General features: G+C 37.1%; 1 protein-coding gene across 1 annotated transcript; it reads left to right on the top strand.

Annotated features, from left to right (window-relative positions):
• The first annotated feature begins 1,307 nt into the window (after positions 1–1,307).
• kcnh6b (potassium voltage-gated channel, subfamily H (eag-related), member 6b) lies at positions 1,308–22,338 on the top strand. The gene is made up of 12 exons (XM_048171381.1): positions 1,308–2,776; positions 4,221–4,402; positions 5,611–6,036; positions 9,844–10,240; positions 12,476–12,675; positions 12,800–13,052; positions 13,142–13,335; positions 15,363–15,459; positions 15,696–15,974; positions 16,426–16,591; positions 18,058–18,265; positions 21,590–22,338. Exons 1-12 carry the CDS (start codon positions 2,761–2,763, stop codon positions 21,857–21,859), a joined length of 2,688 nt encoding a protein of 895 aa, XP_048027338.1. The 5' UTR covers positions 1,308–2,760; the 3' UTR covers positions 21,860–22,338.
• Positions 22,339–24,191: the final 1,853 nt, after the last annotated feature.

Genomic DNA, 24,191 nt, shown 5'->3' on the forward strand with positions numbered 1-24,191 from the left:
AAAAATGACACAGGAAGTGAAAAAAGAGTGTTGTTGAATGTACTATGAATTGGTTTTTGATGAGCTAAAACTCTAAAAACTCTGAATTTTTTTTTAAAATTACATTCAAACCTACAACACCGGAACCAGACAATTATAATTTTAAATGTATACTAGCAGACCGTTATGATATCCTATTTTCAGCAACTTTTGTATTTGATGTTCACTTAAAGGTACAATATGTAAAATTTTTGCAGTAAAATATCCAAAAACCACTAGGCTAGTGTTATATATTTTGTCCAGCTGATTACAAACAATATCTGTAATGTTTTCAACTACTTGTAAATCATGAGAAAATTCCCATTCTAAACAGTGACACGGGGCAGTGCAGTCGCCTGTCAATGACGTCAGTTACCTTTGTTACCGCCCTTACTGACGTAGAAACCACATGACAACAGTGCCGTGGACAAATGCGGAAGTAGAGTCTAGCGTCCAGCAAACATAGACAGTAAAAGAAATGGACACAGCGACCCCATTGGAACTCAATTGAGAGAAGTGAAGCCCATTTTTAGCGATTTTTAGCACTTCCGTTTCTGACGCAGACTCAAACTAAGCTTGATGACGTCCGCAACCTGTCTGACAGATGTAAATCTTCTAGTAGCTGTGCGTGCAAACTGCCATTGTTAATCTTGCAGAGACGGCGAGCTTGAGCGGGGAGTTCTTTGGCGTGAGTGAGCAGGAGTAAGTATTCTGATTAATTATTTTGTATAGTATTTTAAAATGTAACGCCAGTACGCCATATTAAGATAATCACCCCGATTGCCTGCGAGCTTCTCCTCCTGTCTCTACGGTAATTTCTCTACTGTGCGACAGAGAGTCGAGTGGTTATGACGCAATCGTTAGCCTATTTTTACAAAAACTGTTTCTACGGGGCCATAATGTAACATAGAAGGTAATGGAGCCCTTTATACATTGTCGTGTATCTTTAGAAATAAATAATGGACAAATGGAGTCTTTAAACGCCTCAGATGTAAAGTTATTCACTGTCAAAGTGACGCCAAAATGAATGGGAGTCAATGGGGATGCTAACGCAAGTGAAGTTCTGCTACAAGATGGCGGCACGCGGCCGACTTCAACTTCCGGTCGACTTCCTTGGGCACTGCCAGCAAACCACTAGCTTGCTTCAAGCAGTTCCTTATTTACTTCTTGCACGTTTTATGGTGGATTTTGTTACTTATTTATGGAACATAATTACTGTTTACCATCTGCCGCTGGTTCTGTCGACAAGGACAGCTCCCGTAAACTCATGACCGGAAAAGCGGAAGCGGCGCCGGCGACTGTGTCATAATAAAAGTCCCGCTGCTCGTGAGGCGTGTGTTGATCAATCGCTCCAGCTCCTCGTTCAGCTCCCGCAACACTCGGTCCTGCTCTGCTTCATACTACAGTAACATTAACAATCGCATCCACGAACATGAGTTATTCCAGACTCCAATCCCTATTCTTTTGCATCGTCCGTTGAGATGGAGACCACATGTCCCAAGTTTCCGCTCTAAAACTTGGCGTCATCAAACTACGCCTTTGTTTTGAATAGGCTTCTAGCGACCTCTAGCGGAAAAAAATATCACAAATTGTACCTTTAATTTTTAGTCAGCCATAATTGTTCTGATTGTTCAGTAGAATCAAACCAACATATTAAAGGTTTGCGCTTTTGATAAGGTTAGAATTTTTTTCCGTTAAATTTAAATCCAGAGGTCAAATATGGCTCCTTATTACAACCCCCCCCCATAATGTTGTAATTACGAGTGGGAAACTCTGAACTTTCATTGAGAAAATATGGGGGATGCAATAGTATCTGTATTGATGGTGAATCTGTCGAAATTAATGATATTATTATTTTTTTTTTCATTTACATCAAAACTATCTAAATTGCATGTACAAAATACGACAGTATTATACAATTACAATAGTATGTGTAATGATCCCATTTAAAGCACCTTCATAAATTGAATAAAAACATACACATTCATTATTCGTCGTTTTGTAGAAGTAGAGTTAAAAATGTGGCTGAATGTTTTGTCAAATGCAAATTTCCCAGGAGAACTTGAATGAAACTTAAGTTCCCCCATCTATGAAGATATTAGACATTATGTGTCATAATTAATGGCCTTAGTTTGAGACCTCATTATCAGACATAACTATGAATATAGCAATAAATATGCATATACAGACTTGGCGTCCTGTATGTAACCAAAATCATGGCTGTAGGTCAGTCAGTTCTCAGAAAATCCTGTTTCACTGATCAAAGTCACTTCCTGTCTTTAGTGATAGAATAATGATGAATTGTCAATAGGTCAAAGTAAAGCCCCGTAAAAGGCCTCGGAGTTCAATCTATATGTGATGTGAATATTGATCCAACACTGGACTTCTTCCCATTTGCGTATTCATTTTTTTTTCTGGTAATAGGTTGGTCCTGAAGGCAAAATCAATCTGTTGATTCAAAGTCTGAAAACGCCAATAAGAAATAATTGTGCCTTCGTGAACATGTTTTATTTTGATGTAATTGATTTGTTTAAGAGTGGCCGTTGCTGCAGCATGCACTAGTCAGCTGCAGCTGACTAGTTCACACTAACGGGTTTTTGTCCACGTGAGGGTTTGTTTGTCGATGTTCTGGGTCGAGTCACAAGAGGACGACCCTATCATTTGGGCATTTGGATTATGTACCATATGAAGCTGGATCTGTAACAGATTGCCCTGACGGGTAACTCGGTGAGAACTGACAAAATGCAGCACTTCCACGGTAAGAGAGAGTTTATTATATAACTTTACTGTACAGTGCAGTGTCTCTCAGTTAAGGTCAGATGTAGAACCAAAGCAGGGATGGAGTCCCCAACAGTGACGTAGGAGGAGCTTCCACACATGAAGACACTGTTTGAAGGATTTACAACTGATTTTAGGTATGTTTTGAAAACGTGCGATGACCGCAAAAAATCTGCTAGTCATTCCAATAAATGGACATAGCGCTAAAAGCAACAGAAACTTTCATTTTGGCAAAGGTTTGCATCAGAACATCAGGAGACTAAGAACAAGACTACTTTAATTGCGTCAGAACGGGATATTTGGGGATGATGTTATTGTTATTAACAAAACAGTAGTAAGTAGATTTTTTTTTTTTTTTTTTTTTTTTTTTTTTAAAGGGAGCAGCCTAGTTCTTCAAACAAATCATACAAAATGTATTTATGTGGCTATAGGTTATTTCATATCTATAGAAAATAAAAATCACTAAGAGATCTCCTTAATATTTCAATTGTTTCTTCTAAACACCAACGTGTTAATGGAGTCACCTGCTTCTCAGATGTTCATCTTGAGAAAGACCAATCTCAAATGTATCCTTCAGAGATACAGTTTCTCAATTATTTTCTCAGTTTCTCTAAATATGCTTAGATTTGCTAAGATACCAAAGTCTGAGAACAAGTCAAAGATCTCCAGCATCTCATCAAATCCTTCCAAGATCACATTATGAGCCATGCTATCTACATCAATGTTACTCTGTACTACAACTGAATATCAGCAATTGACTCGTGTGTTGAACTGTACTATTATTTCTCCCAAAGAGATGTTTAGAGAAACATCTGAGACAAAGTTGATACTTTTTAACCCTGCCTTGTTCTTAAATTTTAATATTCTTTTTAGTTCTTTAGTTCCAAACTACAGTATTGGATCATTATTGCAGTGATTATTATGTTTCTAGCGTTTTAAATGATGAAATTGATGGAGTGTGTAGCTTTTCATTTCTTAAACAACCCTGTAGGAAGACACATCATATCCATATTCCAGGATGACAATGTCAAGAATCATCAGGCTCAAATTGTGAAAGAATGATTGGGAGGGAGCATAAAGAATCATTTTCACACATGAATTGGCACCTCTGAGTCCAGACCTTAAATTAATTGAAAGTCTTTGGGATGTGCTGGAGTAGACTTTACAGAGTGCTTGACTCTTGCATTGTCAATACAAGAACTTGATTGAAAATTGATGTACCTCTTGATGGAAATAAGTGTTAATTTATAATAATAGACTCTTAAGCCTTGGCTTATTTAAATTCAAACAGCGACTGTTTTTTTGTTTGTTTTTTCATACAGTGTGTGTGTGTCTGTGTGTGTGTATATATATATATATATATATATATATCTTTAAATCACTGTACTGAATTCAGTCCATTTTATTTTTCTTTTATCATAAAGGCTTGAAGCCAAGTTTGTGGAACTCTACCTCCAGCTCAAAGCGGATGAAAGCTTTAAACCGATTCCCTTCATTCAGTCTAAACTTGCGTCGATCCAATCACTCCACGGCACACTGCAACATTGAGCTTGTTCCCCCAAAGGTGAAGGAGCGCACACAGAATGTGACAGAGAAGGTCACACAGGTAGGATGCATTGTTGGGCTTGCTTTAGGTCTTAGATGAAGATCTGATACTGTTTTTGTAAAAACTTCTGGCTATTGTGCTGCTGTACAACATATTCAGACCCTCTCACATCAAAAAAGTAAAAAATAAAAAATCCCATTGCGCACTTGAATAGTTGATGTCTGAATAAGGCAGTTGGCACGTGGAAAACAATGTGGACAAAAACCACACGTGGAAAGATCATTAGGACAGAGACATGAACTCTCAGTGCAAGACAAATGGCCCTTTGCCATGGCAAAAAAATCCATAACCCCTGTGGCCCCTGGTCCAAAACTGTGGAGTATCATCATGTAGTCTCATACACAGCAAAATCCCCAGAGTTAAATCAACTCTGCTCAGAGTAAATTTGGTCCCTCTCTAAATAGTGTTAAAATAACACTGAAGCACAGTTAGAGATAATGAGATAATTAAGCAATTAATAAGGCTGTGACAAGTCACTTGTAGTTCTTGTTTTTTCTTATTTCTTTAGTGATTCTGCTTGTTAACAGCAGGTGTTCATCACTAATGCTCAATCATTACTTAATTAATTGCTTAATTATCTCATTAAATTTAACTCTGCTTCAGTGTTATTTTAACACCATTTAGAGAGGGACCAAATGTACTCTGAGCAGAGCTGATTTAACTCTGGGGATTTTGCTGTGTACCGCTTTTTGTTTTGATGATTATTTAAGGATGTGTCTGTCTACCCAAATTCAACATGCATTTTCCCCTAAAATACTCCCTTCATTTCACTTTTCTATTTCCAAAAAGAACACAAATCTCACATTCCCAGGCATTCAGTTGTGACCATTTGACCCATTATTTGAGGTTAAAGTCAAAATTGACGAGTCTTATTGTTTATAAAAAAATTGCAGTATTTATTATAAATGATTTATCTGTGCACATTTTTTTATTTCTGTGCCCTCATAATTGTTAATCAAAATTACTTCCCCTCCCTCTTGCAGCAACATCTCTTCTCTTCATTAAACTCATATTAAAAAAATAAATAAATAATGACATTCACAGATAAATAATTTTAAAAATTTTCATTTTAAAACCTTAGCATAGACTCATTGAAATCCCATCTTATTCTTTCTTGTTTTGCTTTGAGCAAAAGCACCTGACTTGTTGCCTTTTTTAGTGATTTCCATTTGTTAGACAATCTTGCTAAAACTGATCATCTTGCACAGGTACTGTCTCTTGGTGCTGATGTCTTGCCAGAGTACAAGCTCCAGGCCCCAGACGTCCACAAGTGGATCATGTTGCACTATAGTCCTTTCAAAGCCATTTGGGACTGGATCATCCTCCTTCTAGTGCTCTACACAGCGGTCTTCACTCCATACTCTGCTGCTTTCCTCCTCAATGAGCAGGAGGAGGAGAGGAAACACACCTGTGGTTACACCTGTAACCCTTTAAATGTAGTAGACATGATAGTGGACATTCTGTTCATCATAGACATCGTGATTACCTTCAGGACGACGTATGTGAATCGTAATGATGAGGTGGTGACCCATCCCAAGCGTATCGCTATTCATTATATCAAAGGCTGGTTTCTCATCGACATGGTGGCTGCGATTCCATTCGATCTGCTCATCTTCGGGTCAGGATCAGATGAGGTATGAACTTCTACTGAATGTTTGTTAATTGTGATTCCGATGAGACACAGCAATGTGCTTCGTTATCTTTTTAAGAGTTTTGTCGAATAAATCCAGAAAACAGATGCTATACTAAATGTGTAAGGGATATTTAAAATCAGTTACTTTTATAGAAACATCATTCTACAAAACAAGTGGCAGTCATGTGCCTCGTCTACATTTGTGTAAAATACGACTTTAACATTGAACAGACCAGTGGTTCTCAAATGGTTAGGCCATGGGACCCACATTTTCTCAGTCATTAAGCCATGACCCAGTCTATTAGAAATTTTACTTAATTAAAAAAAATTCGATCTATCTATCTATCTATCTCATATATATATATATATATATATATATATATATATATATATACAATTATAATAAATTTGCTTTTAAAAAAAACAAGCAAATTTGTTTCACAAAAATGGTTGACGCACACACAACTACTGTCCCACTTTACGTAACATACGCATAAATTGTAAGAATATACTAATACTCATGAATAAACAGTATAAGGTAAGGCAATTAAATAGCAGTCCCAAACTAGTTTTTGTTAATACAATAAAGTTATTAAGTTGGTATGAGCAACCACAGTCATTTATAATATACAAAACAACACAAAGTGAAAATAGAGTAGATTTTTGGGGTTACAGAAACAAGTTACTGTACCATGGCAAACAGGGCCGGATTAACATAAGGGCTAGGTGGGGCTGAAGCCCCAGGGCCCGCGGGTAAAGGGGGCCCGTGATTGGCTGGAGGAAATGAGATTGACAAGTCATAGGTGGTTGATTTGTGTCTAATAAAATAACAAGAAAAATTGATTGGAAAACGTGCCTGACTGATAAATCACCGTCCAATCAAAATGACATCGGAAAACGCCTCTTTGCGTTATGCTATCGCATGTAGGCCTAGATGTAGACTAGAAAATGGGAAATTGGCCTTTTTTGCTTGTTCAGCCTCGCTGGTGTTCAAAATTATTAAAAAAGTGATGCGCAAAAAAAAAAAAAAAAAAAGGAAAAATAAGCTTGAAAGGGAGAAAAGGGATGCTAATCTTACAGCAAAAATTCCAAAACTAACTACTACGGTTCACATAAAACATCCGAGCCAGTGGAAGACCCCGCGTGCAGCGGCAGCTCACAATTATCTTCACCCACCGACACCGTCGCCGATCTGCGTGCTTTACACGTTGAAGAAGGTGAGATAGCAACTGCAGCAAGTCATTATTCTTATATATAACGAGTTAAGTCCTATTCGGATGGTAATTGTTTCTCATGGAAACGAAAGGTGTTTTCAACATTTTCAGGGACGAGTCGATTGATTTTATTGCCGTTTGAATGCAGAATGTCAGTGTTTTTCTCTCATCATCATCACCCATGTAAAAATCCCGAATTAACTTCCCTATGTTTTTGTCGAACACCAATGTCCGTCGTTGTCTCCACTATCTGCCTTTGAAGCACATTCTATCAGTTGCAGTTCTGGTGCCTCCATCACAACTCGACCTCGACACATTCACATCACATGTTAACACAGCGGTAGAGTTACTCGCGGGACACTGCACTTATTCGCAATCACAATAGTTCATTATTTGCATGTGGTTTAAAGCCCTGCCAGTTAAACATGTCATTCGTGTGCTGTTCTGAGATGCGCTTTTTCTGACCCCATACACCCGAAGCGTGCACACACACTTAAGCCTGTCAAACAGCACCTGACCACTGACTGGACTTCATCTTTCGCGTCTGATTGCGCTATAATATCCTACTGTCAAATACACAAAAGGTTTACATAAACACAGTTGGTTATGTCTGAAGTGAGTTGAGAAAATCGGACGCGTGCAGGTCTTAAAGTGACAGCATCCTAATAGATAGCATGCGGTCCCTTGTCCTTAAAGGGATAGTTCACCCAAAAATTAAAATCCTGTCATCGCATACTCACTTTCAAGTTGTTTTAAACCTGAATGAGTTTCTTTCTTCTGTTGAACACAAAATAAACTATTTTGAAGAATGTGGGTAACCTAACAGTTGCTGGTCCCCATTAATTTCCATAGTAGGAAAAAAAATATATAATGTGGAAATCACTGGGGACCATCAACTGTTTGGTTACCCACATTCTTCAAAATAGTTTATTTTGTGTTAATCAGAGGAAAGAATTATTGTGTCAGCAATATATGCAATACAATTTTAAAATATGTATTATGCACATTAAAAATATTAATCAGCTGTACTTTACTTCATGTAAATAGCATGGAATATTTAGTGTGCCTGTGCTTATATAAAATGATTTGATAAAATGAGATTTGTAAAAATATAAAAATAACAATAATAATAAAAAAAAATTCTTGTGGTCAAGACACTGTGGCATGGCAATCGGATGAAAGGGGGCCCTTGGTGTTGCTATAGCCCCAGGGCCCAATGTGTTCTTAATCCGGGCCTGATGGCAAATACACAATACTAACATGAACTGTTAATGAATCATGGAAACTTCTCCTGGTGAATAGAATGAACATCACACCTGCATGCAAATCTTTCCCAGCTAACATTCGACATTCCAGTTACGTAATTTATTGGTACTTTTTGGTAATTTCATGACTTACTACTATAATTGACAACGTAACTACAACGTTACATGCTTGTAATTTATTTTGCTCTTTATGGTTAAGTGATATACAGCGTGCGCCCCTGCATTTGTGTGTGCAATTGAAGAGCACAGTAGCGTTAGTAAACCTCTGACAAGACAGGAAAGTTAGTTTTTCCTTTAAAAAAAAATCTCTTTTTTTTGTGCTTTAAAGAAGTACACTTATTTTGATGTGTTGACTAACATACTAAAGCACATGTAAAGTATATTATTTTCGTATTCATTTTAAAAGTATGCATTCTGAAGTGTACTTCTGTTTTACGAGGGATATCAGACTGGGACACTATTTGTGTCATGATATTCACAGTGTTACTTTTAAAAGTAATGCATTACAATATTGCATTACTCACTAAAAAAGTAACTTATTGCAGTACTTAATTTTTATGAAAAGTAATGCATTACATTACTTTTGCATTACTTTTTCTCACCTGGGCTTGGCTTGCGTTTTTGTTTTTTTAATAACAACAAAAAAGTTCTATTTTTGGCTTTTTTTTTTTTTTTTTTTGACCCTTTCCACCAAAATTGAAATGAATAAGCCTCAGGCTGAAGGAAATGCACATTCACGCCTGTACATTAGAGGGCGCAGCTCAAACAAACCTCACAGCTGTGCTGCCATTCTGGAATACAGAAGAATAGGATACAGGAGAAGTTCAACACTCTTATTTCTAAATCTAATATAAAGTAATTTTTGCTAATAAGTATGGTTGAATTAGGTCAGAAGCAAAGACATTGGATAATAAAATTAGATAAAATACATAAAGTATATTTGTGTAATTTAATATAGTTAATTATGACAGGTTTGCATAAAATTCTGAGATTGCATTTCACTGTTTTTTTATTCATTTTTAGGAATACTGAATGTTTTTGTGCAAGTGAGATGAGTAAATGCATGTTCACATTTAGTCTAGATAGAACTACAATATCCATCATGTTCACACACAGTGCACACAACGCCTCTGAACATACCCTATTTCTCTCAACATGGGGACAGGAGAGCTGTCAGTCAATAAATGTGAAAAAGTAACTTAGATATTTTGTTGTAAATTGAAAAAGTAATGCATTACTAGTTACTTAAAAAAGTAATCTGATTACGTAACTCAAGTTACTAGTAATGCGTTACCCCAACACTGGATGCTCACTATTCTTTCTTTGCAGACGACAGCCACTCTCATTGGCCTGCTGAAGACAGCCCGTCTGCTGCGGTTGGTTCGTGTGGCCAGAAAATTAGATCGATACTCAGAGTATGGAACCGCAGTCCTCTTCTTGCTCATGTGCACCTTTGTGCTGATTGCTCATTGGTTGGCTTGTATCTGGTATGCCATCGGCCATGTGGAGAGGCCTTACATGAAGACAGGTTGGCTGGATAACCTGGCCGATCAACTGGGGAAGCATTACAACGACAGTGATGCCAGCTCAGGACCCTCCAATCAAGATAAATACATCACTGCACTCTATTTCACCTTCAGCAGTCTGACCAGTGTGGGCTTTGGGAACGTCTCTCCAAACACCAACTCTGAGAAGATGTTCTCTATCTGTGTCATGCTCATTGGCTGTAAGTAACTGTAAAAAGCTCTTTATTTCACATTGAAATATGTTAATTTTATACCACTGTCCTGAATACTTCTACTGTCCCTTCTTTAGAATATCTGGCTAGTGACATTTAGTGTTGGTGAACTACACTCTTTCAAATAAAAGTTCTTTATTGGCATCTATGGTTCCATGAAGAACCTTAAACATCCATGGAACCTTTTCATTGCACAATTTCTTCAGATTATTAAAATGTTCTTCACACTAAAAAAAATGGTTCTTGTAAGAACTGTTCCTTGTAAGGTTCGCTGCCACTTTTGGAACCTTTATTTTTAAGAGTGTATCCAGAGTTGTGGGGGGATCTGAACAATTCTCTCAAAATCTTAGCCTAGTTGTTTGCTCTCTCTGTACTTTGGGAAGCTTTGGTAAGCATGAATGTCCACTCCTAAACCTAACTCTCAGTGGAGCATAAGCAGATTGTACGAATTTGTACGAATGAGATTGTACGAATTCATATGCCACCAGTTCGCAGAAACATAAAATAGTTATGAATTGTCATTAAAGTGTTGTTATATGACAACTGGCCTGCCGTGGCCTCATGGGATGGTAATAATACTTCAAAGTCTTTTTCTGCAGAGTCAACGCATAATCATCATCTCAGTTTGATAGATGTAGTAGTAAATTTTCCATCTTGCTCTATTTTCATCTGTCAGTAAAATATTTGCTAATTTTAGTCTTATTCTTATAGCATTTAAGCACAGTGGGAATCTATATAATGTGGGCAAATGCAATACACTAGATGGTTATGGTTTTACTTTTAGTTTCAATTTTAGTTAAAATTGCAGTAAGCAATTTCTGAGAAACACTGCTGATATTTGAAATCGACACCCAAGCAAACACACCCCCCTCTTCATTGCTCCGCCCCCAAAATAACAAACATGCTATGCAACTACAGCTGGCACATCAGACAGGTCGTGCAAGTATGGATGAATCAGCTGTAATTCAACAACAACCACATACAACAGCATATCTTGGTTCCGTGAAACAGCAAAAACCAATGTTGCAAATATCGAGCAGAAACAAAGCAACCTTGGCCTCCGTTTTCAGGCCTTCCCTCTCTCTAATGTCTCTCCGGCGCTGGAAAGCTTTTCCCTTGGGGGAATCTCCGCTACCATTTTGAAGTGTGTTCAACTTCGTCAAGTGGGCAAGAGAAGTATATTTGGACAGACCCTGGACCCCTCGGTTTTGACAGAGGGAGCGTGTCTACTTGATATGTACACTTCAAGCAGATCCATAGACCACAATGCAACATGATTGTGACGTCACCGCATATTGTGCTTAAAGGGTTAGTTCACCCAAAAATGAAAATTCTGTCATTTATTACTTACCCTCATGCCGTTCCACACCCATAAGACCTCCGTTAATCTTCGGAACACAAATTAAGATATTTTAGTTGAAATCCGATGGCTCTGTGAGGCCTCCATAGGGAGCAATGACATTTCCTCTCTCAAGATCCATTAAGTTACTAGAAACATATTTAAATCAGTTCATGTGAGTACAGTGGTTCAATATTAATATTATAAAGCAACGAGAATATTTTTGGTGCGCCAAAAAAAAACAAAATAATGACTTATTTAGTGATGGCCGATTTCAAAACACTGTTTCAGGAAGCATCGGAGCACAAATGAATCAGTGTATTGAATCTGCTGTTCGGAGCTTCAAAGTCACATGATTTCAGCCACTGGCAGTTTGACACGCGATCTGAATCATGATTCGATACACTGATTCATTTATGCTCCGATGCTTCATGAAGCAGTGTTTTGAAATCGGCCATCACTAAATAAGTCTTTTTTTTTTTTTTTTTTTTTATATTCTCGTCGCTTTATAATATTAATATTGAACCACTGTGCTCACATAAACCGATTTAAATATGTTTTTAGTACATAAATGGATCTTGAGAGAGGAAGTGTCATTGCTCCCTATGAAGGCCTCATAGAGCCATCGAATTTCAACTAAAATATCTTAATTTGTGTTCTGAAGATTAACGAAGGTCTTACAGGTGTGGAACGGCATGAGGATAAGTAATAAATGACAGAATTTTCATTTTTGGGTGAACTAACCCTTTAATTTACCCCCACCCCACACAACTCTAGTGTATGATATTAGCGTTATTATGACATTTAACCGCATAATACTTTTAGCTACCTTAAGCTGACTGTTATAGTTGACTAAATATTCTCCTATTGACTTTTTGTCTTAGCTCTCATGTATGCCAGCATATTTGGGAATGTCTCTGCAATAATTCAGAGGCTTTATTCTGGGACAACACGCTATCACACTCAGTTGCTGCGGGTTAAAGAGTTCATCCGCTTCCATCAGATACCTGGAGATCTGAGGCAAAAACTGGAGGAATATTTCCAACATGCCTGGTCCTACACCAATGGCATTAATATGAATGCAGTAGGTTATACTTTGCCAGAATCAATAACCCAAATACTATTGTTGTCTACATGCTATAGATGCAAATACAGTGGATTCATCTATGTAATAAAACCCAATCAAACTGCTTATTTTCAAATTATAGGTCATGAAAGGTTTTCCAGAGTGTTTGCAAGCTGACATTTGCCTGCATCTGAATCGTAATCTGCTACAGAACTGTAAAGCGTTCCGTGGGGCGAGTAAAGCGTGTCTGAGAGCTCTCGCCGTGCGCTTCAAAACCACCCACTCCCCACCTGGAGACACCCTCTATCACCATGGCGACATGCTCAAAGCACTCTACTTCATCTCCCGTGGAGCCATTCAAGTGTCGCAAAATAACATTGTGCTGGCCATACTTGGTGAGATTAATATTAAACCTGAGCAAACAGCTTTCTTATCCATTGGTGGTTTGAGACATAATATAAACTGCTTCCTGTTTCATGTACAGGAAAGAACAACATCTTTGGCGAGCCCTTAAACCTGTATGCAGATCCTGGTCGCTGTAATGCTGATGTTACTGCACTTACCTACTGTGACCTTCACCGTATCCAAAGAGACGACCTTCTAGAGGTGCTGGACATGTACCCTGCATTTGGAGAGAGCTTTTGGAGGAAACTAGAAATCACCTTTAACCTACGAGATGTGTGTAAACCCAACATCCCAAACACATTTATACATTCCCCTCACTGGATATTGAGACAGAAGGACAGAAGACATAAACATTTATCTTCCAATTAAATAATTATTAATTTCTCACAAAATTAAATATATATTATAAACATTGACAAATCTAGCATTCACACTTAAAGGATTAGTTCACTTTCAAATTAAAATTTCCTGGCAATTTACTCACCCCCCATGTCATCCAAGATGTTCATGTCTTTCTTTCTTCAGTCAAAAAGAAATTAAGGTTTTTGAGGAAAACATTCCAGAATTATAGTGGACTTCAATGGAGCCCAAACGGTTGAAGGTCAAAATTACAGTTTACAGCAATCCCAGACGAGGAATAAGGGTCTTATCTAGAGAAACCATCACTCATTTTCTAAAAAAAAAATTAAACATTTTACACGTTTTAACCATAAATGCTCATCTTGAACTAGCCCTCTTCTTCTCTATTAGAATTCCGGCAGTGTAGACACTGCTAAGTGTATTACTGCCCTCCACAGGTCAAAGTTTGAACTAAATTGTCATATGCAATATGCTAGTGCAAGTATATAACAATTAGTTCAAACTTTAACCTGTGGAGGGCGGTAATACACTTAGCAGCGTCTACACTGCTGGAATTTTAATAGAGAAGAAGAGAGCTAGTTCTAGATGAGCATTTATTGTTAAAACGTATATAATTTTTATTATTATTTTTTTTTAGAAAATGAGTGATGGTTTCTTTAAATAAGACCCTTATTCCTCGTCTGGGATCGTGTAGAAAGCTTTGAAGCTGCAATGAAACTAATTTTGACCTTCAACTGTTTGGTGCCCATTGAAGTCTACTATAAGGAGAATAATCCTGGAATGTTTTCATCAAAAACTTTAATTTCTTTTCGACTGAAGAAAGAAAGACATAAACATCTTGGATGACATGGGGGTGAGTAAATTATCAGGAAAAGTTTATTTAAAAGTGGACTAATCCTTTAAGGACACTTTTAACAAGTGCACTTTGTGGTAATGTCAAATGAAAATATAAGCTTTAAATGACATTTTAAATCATTATGTGTTAATCTTATAATCTCTAATCTTAATAATATTACTATTAAAGTTGATATTTTCAGATTATTTGAAATGTATTACATTGCAACTTCATTACAAATTTGTAATTACAAATATATTTAAATACATGACATACAATACAAAGTTTCAATAGAGATTGCATTAAAGTATATTATAGTTTACCATAAATGTAGTCACTTCAAAGACAATAGAAGTAAATTACATATACGTATGCCTGGTTTCACAAACAAGGCTTAAGCCTGTGTGTAAAGCACTCTAATGTTCAGATAATTGCATTTAATATAAATTTAAACTATAATGCATTTTCATTTATTAGCAATTAACATGCAATTGTGGTCTATTCTTCTGTATAGTCTATTCTTTTAAAGTATATTATTTCCATAATAAGTACTGTTATGTTGGATTAGTTAGCTATTTAACGTGAAGTTTATTTTATTTATTTGCTGTTTTAAAAGAAGACAATGTACATTAATTAACACAAGAAACAAGTCTCCTATGTAAATGTGCCAGATTTGTGCCAGACTAATTTTTATATGCAGTCCCTGGCAGGTTGATGGTAAACACACACACTCACCCTAAAAAAACCAAAAAACCAAAAAAAAAAAAACATGCAAAACCAGAAGTACATACAAAACCAGAAGCAAACAAGAAACCACTATTTATGAAGACATATTTGATTATCCAATAACCACCCTTTTATCATTTTAGAAAAAGAAGCAAGAGATGTAATATTTCTTAGTTCTATGGGTATAGTTTTCTCAAAGTTGACTTCCACACAACAATAGAACAATAGAACACAACAAGTACGCTTTTGAAAAGTATGCTAAAGTGTACTTCTTTTTCCACAAGGGATAACATGTCATTAATATAATATAAATTAATCTAAAACATTGAGACAAATGCTCTCCGTTCAGTAATCATTGTTTTAACTGGTATGTAATCAGGTTGAACAGATGATGGCAAGTGAAAATTTGGACTGCGGTTTCCATGCAAGCCGCATTCGACACAGACAAAACTCACTAGACAGGCGCAACAAGCCAGGTGAGTAGAACACTAACAAACAAACACAAAAATACCCAGTACCCCTTAATATTGTAAAGTTGTGTCCAGAAGTCTCTTTTGCTAAGACTTGACATGTTTCAGAATCATGTTATTCACAGTTCGCCACAGTTCACATCTACCCTTATTTTAAGGCCAGATGTTTAACTATCAACATCAGAAGACAGAGAATAAGTTTGTAGAGAATGTGTCAAAGACATCCTTTTTATTACCTCTAGATGGAATGGACCAGAGTGACTCATACCCATCTCAGACGTGTTCGGCCCTGGGTCGTCACCATTCTCTAACCACTCACATGCACTGGGAGGAGCTGTGCAGCTGTGCAAGCTCCACATTGCAGTCCAGTGAAAACCTCAGCAAGTCTCCCATCAGCCACTGTGAGCTTTATAACTCTGAGGCAGATCATCTAGACTACCCCTCTCCTGTTGTGAGACTAATACCACAGAGTGGTGCCTCTGAGATCAGCGGAGAGCCTGGCATGGATATGGGGCACTTGGGTGGGTATACAATATTTATTGGACTTTATACTGATATTTTATTGGTGAGGATGAAGCATTACAAAAATTTAAAATCTGGGTCCTGAAGCCAAACCATATACAGTGCTGTAGGGACGATATATTTTTGTAGGCCAAAAGCCAGAAACGTTTGGTTATCACATAATCCAAAAGCCAATGGAAAAATCCTATTGGGTTTTTATCAATGAACATTTTGGAACCAGGGTGATGCTGACTTCCAGGTTGGCTTACAAAAATACCTAATCACTGCAGCACATTATTGGAAAATTTGGGGTCATTTTAGGTCATTGCAACCACTTTTTTAGTGCTAAACATTTTCACAGTTGAACAATTACTTAGTGCACCATTAAAATCTTTAATGACATATTGTAAATATGAATGTTTTTCTCGAATCGTTGGATTGTTATTATTCAATATCTCCTCCTAACACAAGATCCTCCTCCATCTGGATTGTACCATTACTGGCCTGACCACCAGGCAGCTCATTTTGCTCGGTGCCTTTCGTCTGTCCGGACCTCATTTCCTCCACCGCTCTTTGCAGATCATCATCCCAGTGAACTTGAGTCCAGACTGGAGCTCCTGCAGAGCCAGCTTAAGAGGTAGGTGATGCATCTTAAGGCTAAAATATGTAGTTTCTGCATCACTATTGGCACTTAGTGGAATTACAAAAGTAAAGCATATTTTCAAACAAACTTGCACATGGCGCCTACTCCAAGACAAACATCTCCATCAAAGCTCTTAAAGGAACACTCCACTTTTTTTGAAAATAGGCTCATTTTCTAACTCCCCTAGAGTTAAACAGTTGAGTTTTACCGTTTTCGAATCCATTCAGCCGATCTCCGGTCTAGCGGTACCACTTTTAGCATAGCTTAGCATAGTTCATTGAATCTGATTAGACCGTTAGCATCTCGCTTAAAAAAAAATGACCAAAGAGTTTCGATATTTTTCCTATTTAAAACTTGACTCTTCTTCGTGTACTAAGACCGACGGAAAAAATGAAAAGTTGCGATTTTCTAGGCCGGTATATCTAGGAACTATACTCTCATTCCGGCGTAATAATCAAGGAACTTTGCTGCCGTACCATGGGTGCAGCAGGCGCAATGATATTACGCACCGCATGTGACCCCCTGTTTGCACAGGGAGCGTGCCTTGCAACCATGGAGACATTTGTGAGAGGTAATATCATTGCGCCTGCTGAACCCATGGTACGGCAGCAAAGTTCCTTGATTATTACGCCGGATGAGAGTATAGTTCCTAGCCAAATCCTATTCTACTTACGGAAAAAAATGGAACTGCCGCTGCATTCGTTCCGTAAGTAGAATAAGGAAGGCGTAGGACATACAACGTAAGCTTTTTGAACAATACGAAAGTGCGGTTTTGGCGGAAGCACATGCAAGGCGATCATTTGTGTTTATAAAGCATATACAGTTGTATTTTTTTCGAAAATGACCAATCGTTTCACTAGATAAGACCCTTATTCCTCGTCTGGTATCGTTTCAAGCCCTTTGAAGCTGCACTGAAACTAATTTTGACCTTCAACCGTTTGGAGGCCATTAAAGTCCACTATAAGGAGAATAATCCTGGAATGTTTTCATCAAAAACCTTTATTTCTTTTCGACTGAAGAAAGAAAGACATGAAAATCTTGGATGACATGGGGGTGAGTAAATTATCAGGAAAATTTTATTTGAAAGTGAACTAATCCTATAAAGAGGCACACTAGCAACTAATGCTAGAGGCTGTAGTCCTTGTTAGTGCACATACCTCCCATGACAGAAAGGCTGGTTTGAATCCCGCTCGAAGCCGTGCGAGTAGAACCAGAGGGGTTACTTTTTTTCATGAGACAGCCATGGTCCCACAGCAGCTAAACACCCTCTGGCCCAGCCTGCTACAGTAGCCACGCCCCAAACCACTCTCTTTGTTACATTGACGCATACAGTGACTAGGGGCTGTCAGGCTCTTGGTTCTCGCCACTTGTTCTCATGACTTGATATTTGAATGGTTGATGTCAAGATGTCCAGCAAATAACTACTTAAATACTGCAGTTTTCTGTTCCCTTTCCCCCAGGCTAGAGACAAGAATGACAGCAGACATCAATGTGATCCTTCAGCTTCTCCAGCGACAGATTGCCCCCGTGCCTCCAGCATATAGCACGGTATTACCTGACAACCACATCCCTGACCCCGCTACACTGTATGGAAGCAGCACACCAGTACTTCACAGCATGTTCCCCATTCCAAATATTCAAGTGGACAGTAAAAGCACTACCATTCAGGTAAAAGTGCTGTCCAATAAAAGTTTTTTATTTTTTTAATTTTCAATGCCAGACTTCTCTTGTGAAAACGAAGTGTGAAAAAAAAAAGTATATTTTAGATTGCAGTAAATAAATGCTTGTTGTCAGTATAATTGGCAGTACACTTTAACTATTTTAAAGACAATAGAATTATGAAATTACATTAAAGATATACTTAAAGGGATAGTTCATCCAAAAAAATTAAAATTATGTCATTTACTCACCCTTAGGTTGTTCCAAACCTGTATAAATTTCTTTTTTCTGTTGAACACAAAGGAAGATGTTTTGAACAATGTGGGTAACTGAACACCATTGACTGCCATAGTATTTCTTTTCCTTCTATGGAAGTCAATTAGGGCTGTCAAAGGATTAATCACGATTAATCGCATACAAAATAAAAGTTTGAGTTTGCCTAATATATGTGGGTGTACTGTGTGTAATTATTATGTATATATAAATACAAACACATCCATGTATATATTTGAGAAATATTTACAAGTATATGTATTTATTTATATTTTTATATAATTTATATTATATATAAATAATTTTTTTGTACATAAATAACATATTTCTCTTAAATATATACATTAATTTGTGTGTATTTATATATGCATATTATTTACACACATTACTCACACATATATTATGCAAACTCAAACTTTTATTTTGTATGCGATTAATCGCGATTAATCGTTTGACAGCCCTAAAGTCAATGGTGTCCCAAAGCAGCCTGGTTACAAACTTTCTTCAAAATATTTTCCTTTGTGTTCAGCAGAACAAAGAAATTTATACAAGTTTGGAACAACCTAAGAGTGAGTAAATGATGACAGAATTTTCATTTTTGGGTGAACTATCCCTTTAAGTCCTTGACTAAGTGCATTTAATATAAATTTGAATTTTCATTTAATTGTAAATAATATGTAATTAAGTGTCTGAAATTTGCACTGAAGTATTTTTTAATTATATTATTACATACTTTTAGGGGTGTGTTCACACTTGGCAGGTTTGGTTTGATTAAAGCGAACTCTGGTGCGATTGCTCTGTTAGTGCAGTTCATTTGTATAAGTGTGAACGCTGCCATCCCAAACAAGTGGAACTAGACCCCTGAAAAGGTGGGTCTCGTTCCACTGCCAAATGAACTCATCTGAAATATGAACACAACACGAACCAGACATCTAAACAAAACAAATCAGGATGTGATGTCACTAGATGCGATCCTAAAAAGACAGAATGCTGAAACATACCTGTTTTTTCCTCATCATAGGAACTGCGTTGCCCGTTACAGTTAGGTACAGGCATCAGGAATGCTGTCTCCTTGCGGCAGATCTTCGTTTGTGTTGCAATGGAGGAATTCCTGGCGCTGTTTTGACTCCTTTACACATTTTATAAACTCTTCACGAGTTCTCACCTGGTAAAAATTTCATCATACATACACAAATTCAAAGAGCTCAAGATTCTTAAAAATTATAGTGTGAACGCTAAGAGAACCAGGACTTAGATGTATTATTTTTGTTTCTTTGGTCTGGACCAAAATAATAAAGAGAACTGAACTAAAAGTGTGTTCAAGTATACTTCTTTTTCACAAGTCAAGTCACCTTTATTTTTTATAGCGCTTTATTCAATACAGATTGTTTCAAAGCAGCTTTACAGTGATCAACAGGAAAATAATAATTCAATGATGCAAACAGAGTTAAAGGATTAGTTCACTTTCAAATTAAAATTTCCTGATAATTTACTCACCCTCATGTCATCCAAGATGTTTATCTTTCTTTCTTTAGTCGAAAAGAAGTTAAGGTTTTTAATGAAAACATTCCAGGATTTTTCTCCATATAGTGGACTTCAATGGACTCCAAATGTTTGAAGGTCAAAATTACAGTTTCAGTGCAGCTTCAAAGCATTCTACGCGATCCCAGACGAGGAATAAAGGTCTTATCTAGTGAAACGATCGGTCGTTTCCAAAAAAAAAAAAAAAAAAAATTATATACTTTTAAACATAAACGCTCGTCCTGAAGTAGCTGTCTTCTTCTTTATTAGAATTCCGGCAGTGTAGACACTGCTAAATGTATTACTGCCCTCCACAGGTCAAAGTTTGAACTAATTGTTATATACTTGCACTAGCATATTGTATATGACCATTTTATTTCAAACTTTGACCTGTGGAGGGCAGTAATACATTTAGCAGTGTCTACACTGCTGGAATTCTAATAGAGAAGAAGAAGAGAGCTAGTTCAAGATGAGCATTTATGGTTAAAAGTATATAATTTTTGAAATTTTTTTTTAGAAAAGGGCTGATCGTTTCGCTAGATAAGACCCTTATTCCTCATCTGGGATCGTGTAGAACGCTTTGAAACTGTAATTTTGACCTTCAACCGTTTGGAGGCCATTGAAGTCCACTATAAGGAGAATAATCCTGGAATGTTTTCATCAAAAAAACTATTTCTTTTCAACTGAAGAAAGAAAGACATAAACATCTTGGATGACATGAGGGTGTGTAAATTATCATGAAATTTTCATTTGAAAGTGAACTAATCCTTTAAATTTGGCTGTGAAGCAGCTCTAAAAAGAAAATCATCATCCATCACTGTTTTTTGCAGAGCTGCTTTATAGCCAAATTGAACTAATTTAATAATTGATGATCTTTACAATGGAACTGAATCAATACTGAACTGACTTGAGCTGAGTAATGACACTATTTTCTTTACAGCAAAACTGAACTTTGTTTGCATTATTCATAAGGGTTAGTTAATTAAAACCTTTAATTTTATCTGATCTGAATGTTGGTGTAGGTGTACCGGATCGGTCACACACCTGAAAATTACTGACCCCCATGTTGTTCCAAAACCATCCTGATACTAAATACTAACCTTTAGCTAAGCCATATCCACATTAAACGTATGACAAGCGAGGTCCAGACCTGGGAGGACTTCAAATGACACAAACTCTGGATCAACATGCACCATTCCACATTTTGTTATATATCCTAATCATTGTTAACATGTATTCATTACTTCAAGGAACTTCTACCATAAATTAATACATTGTTAGCTAACTGCATGATTTGTATATGTACTTTTCTGAAATTACATAATTTGGACACAGTCACCTCTGATAACAGATTACTCTAAATTGTAATGCTGACATGCATTTTCTGCTTTGAAACGATGTATTGTTAAAAAAAGAAAGAAAGCGCTATACAAAAAATGTATTGAATTGAAAAAACAAGCTGTGTGGAGCTTCTGTTTTTGTTTTGTTACAAGAATGAACAATTAACCAAATTAACCATCTTTAACACTGTGTTTCCAGAGTTCAACCCAGCCAGAATCCATGATCCAGTCAAATTCCCAGGGTTCTCTGTCTAGTGGTGTCCACATGGGAGCTGCGTCAGATGACTGTGAACCTGATAAACTAGAAACTAATGCTGTTTCAACTCCAGCACTTAAGCCCATTTTTATAGACGCACCGCGGCTCTGTACGTCTCTCCGTTTTCCCTCATTGCCTGGTAACCTGGACACTTCATCACACCCAGAAGACATTCAAAAACACATGTCTGATCCTTCCTTGCCAGTCAGCTAAAATCACAACACGTCATCAACCAGCTTATCATAACAGAACAATCACATCAAAACTCAATCGATAAATACCCTGCTGATGTCACCAGATTATGTTGTTTTGTGGAAGCTAGGAAGACCATGCAATTCCATCATCTTGGTTAACCAAATGTTGCTGGCCACCAGATAGGACAGCCCCAAACTAGCACTAGTAACTACCATGAAAACTCAAACTGGTATTTTCAGCAGAGAACAAAGCCACGAAGGCTCAAACCTCAAGGTGAATGTCAATGAGACAGTGACCATCTGAAAAATCTTTTTGTTGTACATGGACATCAGTGACATGTTCTTCAAACAATGAGACTCAGGGAAGAGTCACAATTGTCGACAAACCTTTCGAATGTTAAATCAAAGAATGTCTCTGTATGTCTTGAAATGAACTCTGTATGTTTTGTGTATTTTCTGTTTGTAATTAAAACAATGTTCAATAAAAATATAATAATTTTTGGGGCTGTTCCTTGAAGACCCACCAGATATATTGCTGACCTGAAAAAAAAAGCAGCTCGTGAGGCCTCCGTTGACAGCAAGATAATTAAAGGTGCCCAAGAATGCTTTTTCACAAGATGTAATATAAGTCTAAGGTGTCTCCTGAATGTGTCTGTGAAGTTTCAGCTCAAAATACCCCATAGATTTTTTTTTATTAATTTTTTTAACTGCCTATTTTGGGGCATCATTAACAATGCACTGATTTACACTCGGCGCCGCCCCCTTAAATCGCGTGCTCCCTGCCACACGAGCTGTCGACTATATTACAGCGTATTTACAAAGTTCACACAGCTAATATAACCCTCAAATGGATCTTTACAAGATGTTCGTCATGCATGCGGTATGCATGCTTCGAATTATGTGAGTAAAGTATTTATTTGGATGTTAACGTTTTATTCTGAGTGAATTTGAGGCTGTCCTCCGTGGCTAACGGCTAATGCTACACTGTTGGAGAGATTTATAAAGAATGAAGTTGTACTTATGAATTATACAGACTGCAAGTGTTTAAAAAAATGAAAATAGCGATGGCTCTTGTCTCCGTGAATACAGTAAGAAACGATGGTAACTTTAACCTCATTTAATAGTACATTAGCAACATGCTAACGAAACATTTAGAAAGACAATTCACAAATATCAGTAAAAATATCATGCTATCATGGATTATGTCAGTTATTATTGCTCCATCTGCCATTTTTCGCTGTTGTTCTTGCTTACCTAGTCTGATGATTCGGCTGTGTGCAGCTCCAGACGTTAATACTGGCTTGTGTAATCCCTTGAACATGGGCTGGCATTATGCAAATATTGGGGGCGTACACCCCGACTGTTACGTAACAGTCGGTGTTATGCTGAGATTCGCCTGTTCTTCGGAGGTCGTTTAAACAAATGAGATTTATATAAGAAGGAGGAAACAATGGGGTTTGAGACTCACTGTATGTCTTTTCCATGTACTGAACTCTTGTTATTTAACTACGCCAAGGTAAATTCAATTTTTGAATCTAGGGCACCTTTAACACTTTCAGTGTCCAGAAAGGTAGTAAAGACGAATTTAAAACAGTTCATGTGACTACAATGGTTCAACCTTAAGACGAGAACACGACTTTATTCAACAATATCTAGTGATGGGCGATTTTAAAACACTGCGTCATGAAACTTCGAAGCTTTACAAATCTTTTGTTTTGAATCTGTTGTTTGGAGCACGTATCAAACTGCCAAATTCACGTGATTTCAGTAAACAAGGCTTTGTAAAGTCTTTTGAAACGTTTCGAAATTTCAATGGTTCACATGACTTTGGCAGTTTGATACACGCTCCGAATCAAAAGATTTGTAAAGCTTCATGAAGCAGTGTTTTGAAATTTGAAAGTGTTAATTATCTTGCTGTCAATGGAGGCCTCACTGAGCCATCGGATTTTATCAAAAATATCTTAATTTGTGTTATGAAGATGAACGAAGGTCTTACGGTTGTGGAACGACATGAGGGTGAGTAATTAATGACAGAATTTCATTTTTGGGTGAACTAACCCTTTAAAGAGTGCTCTGAGTGGTTGCTATGATGTTCTGGATGGTTGCTAGGATGTTGCTATATAGATGGATGTGCAAGTGTAACTATCCATCAAAAATCTGGGTAAATCAATATATCAGTCAATAAATAAAATAAAATCATTAAATCAGTACTCTTACTGTATATTTAAGCTTAAGTTTTGAATTGCTTTGTGTCTCTGCTACGATTCTCTCAACCAGAGAGCATTTTTTAAGCTTGCACTTCTATATTAAAAACTCATTCCAATAAAGTGTATCTGCTGAACCTTCACTGG

This window comes from Megalobrama amblycephala, linkage group LG20, assembly GCF_018812025.1.
Source record: "Megalobrama amblycephala isolate DHTTF-2021 linkage group LG20, ASM1881202v1, whole genome shotgun sequence".
Lineage (NCBI taxonomy): Eukaryota > Metazoa > Chordata > Actinopteri > Cypriniformes > Xenocyprididae > Megalobrama > Megalobrama amblycephala.

Excerpts from the sequence above, each read along its gene's own strand:
- kcnh6b (XM_048171381.1), top strand. Across the intron at positions 13,053-13,141 it reads CATTGTGCTGGCCATACTTG|GAAAGAACAACATCTTTGGC; the intron begins GTGAGATTAATA and ends TTTCATGTACAG. Across the intron at positions 18,266-21,589 it reads GTAAAAGCACTACCATTCAG|AGTTCAACCCAGCCAGAATC; the intron begins GTAAAAGTGCTG and ends CTGTGTTTCCAG.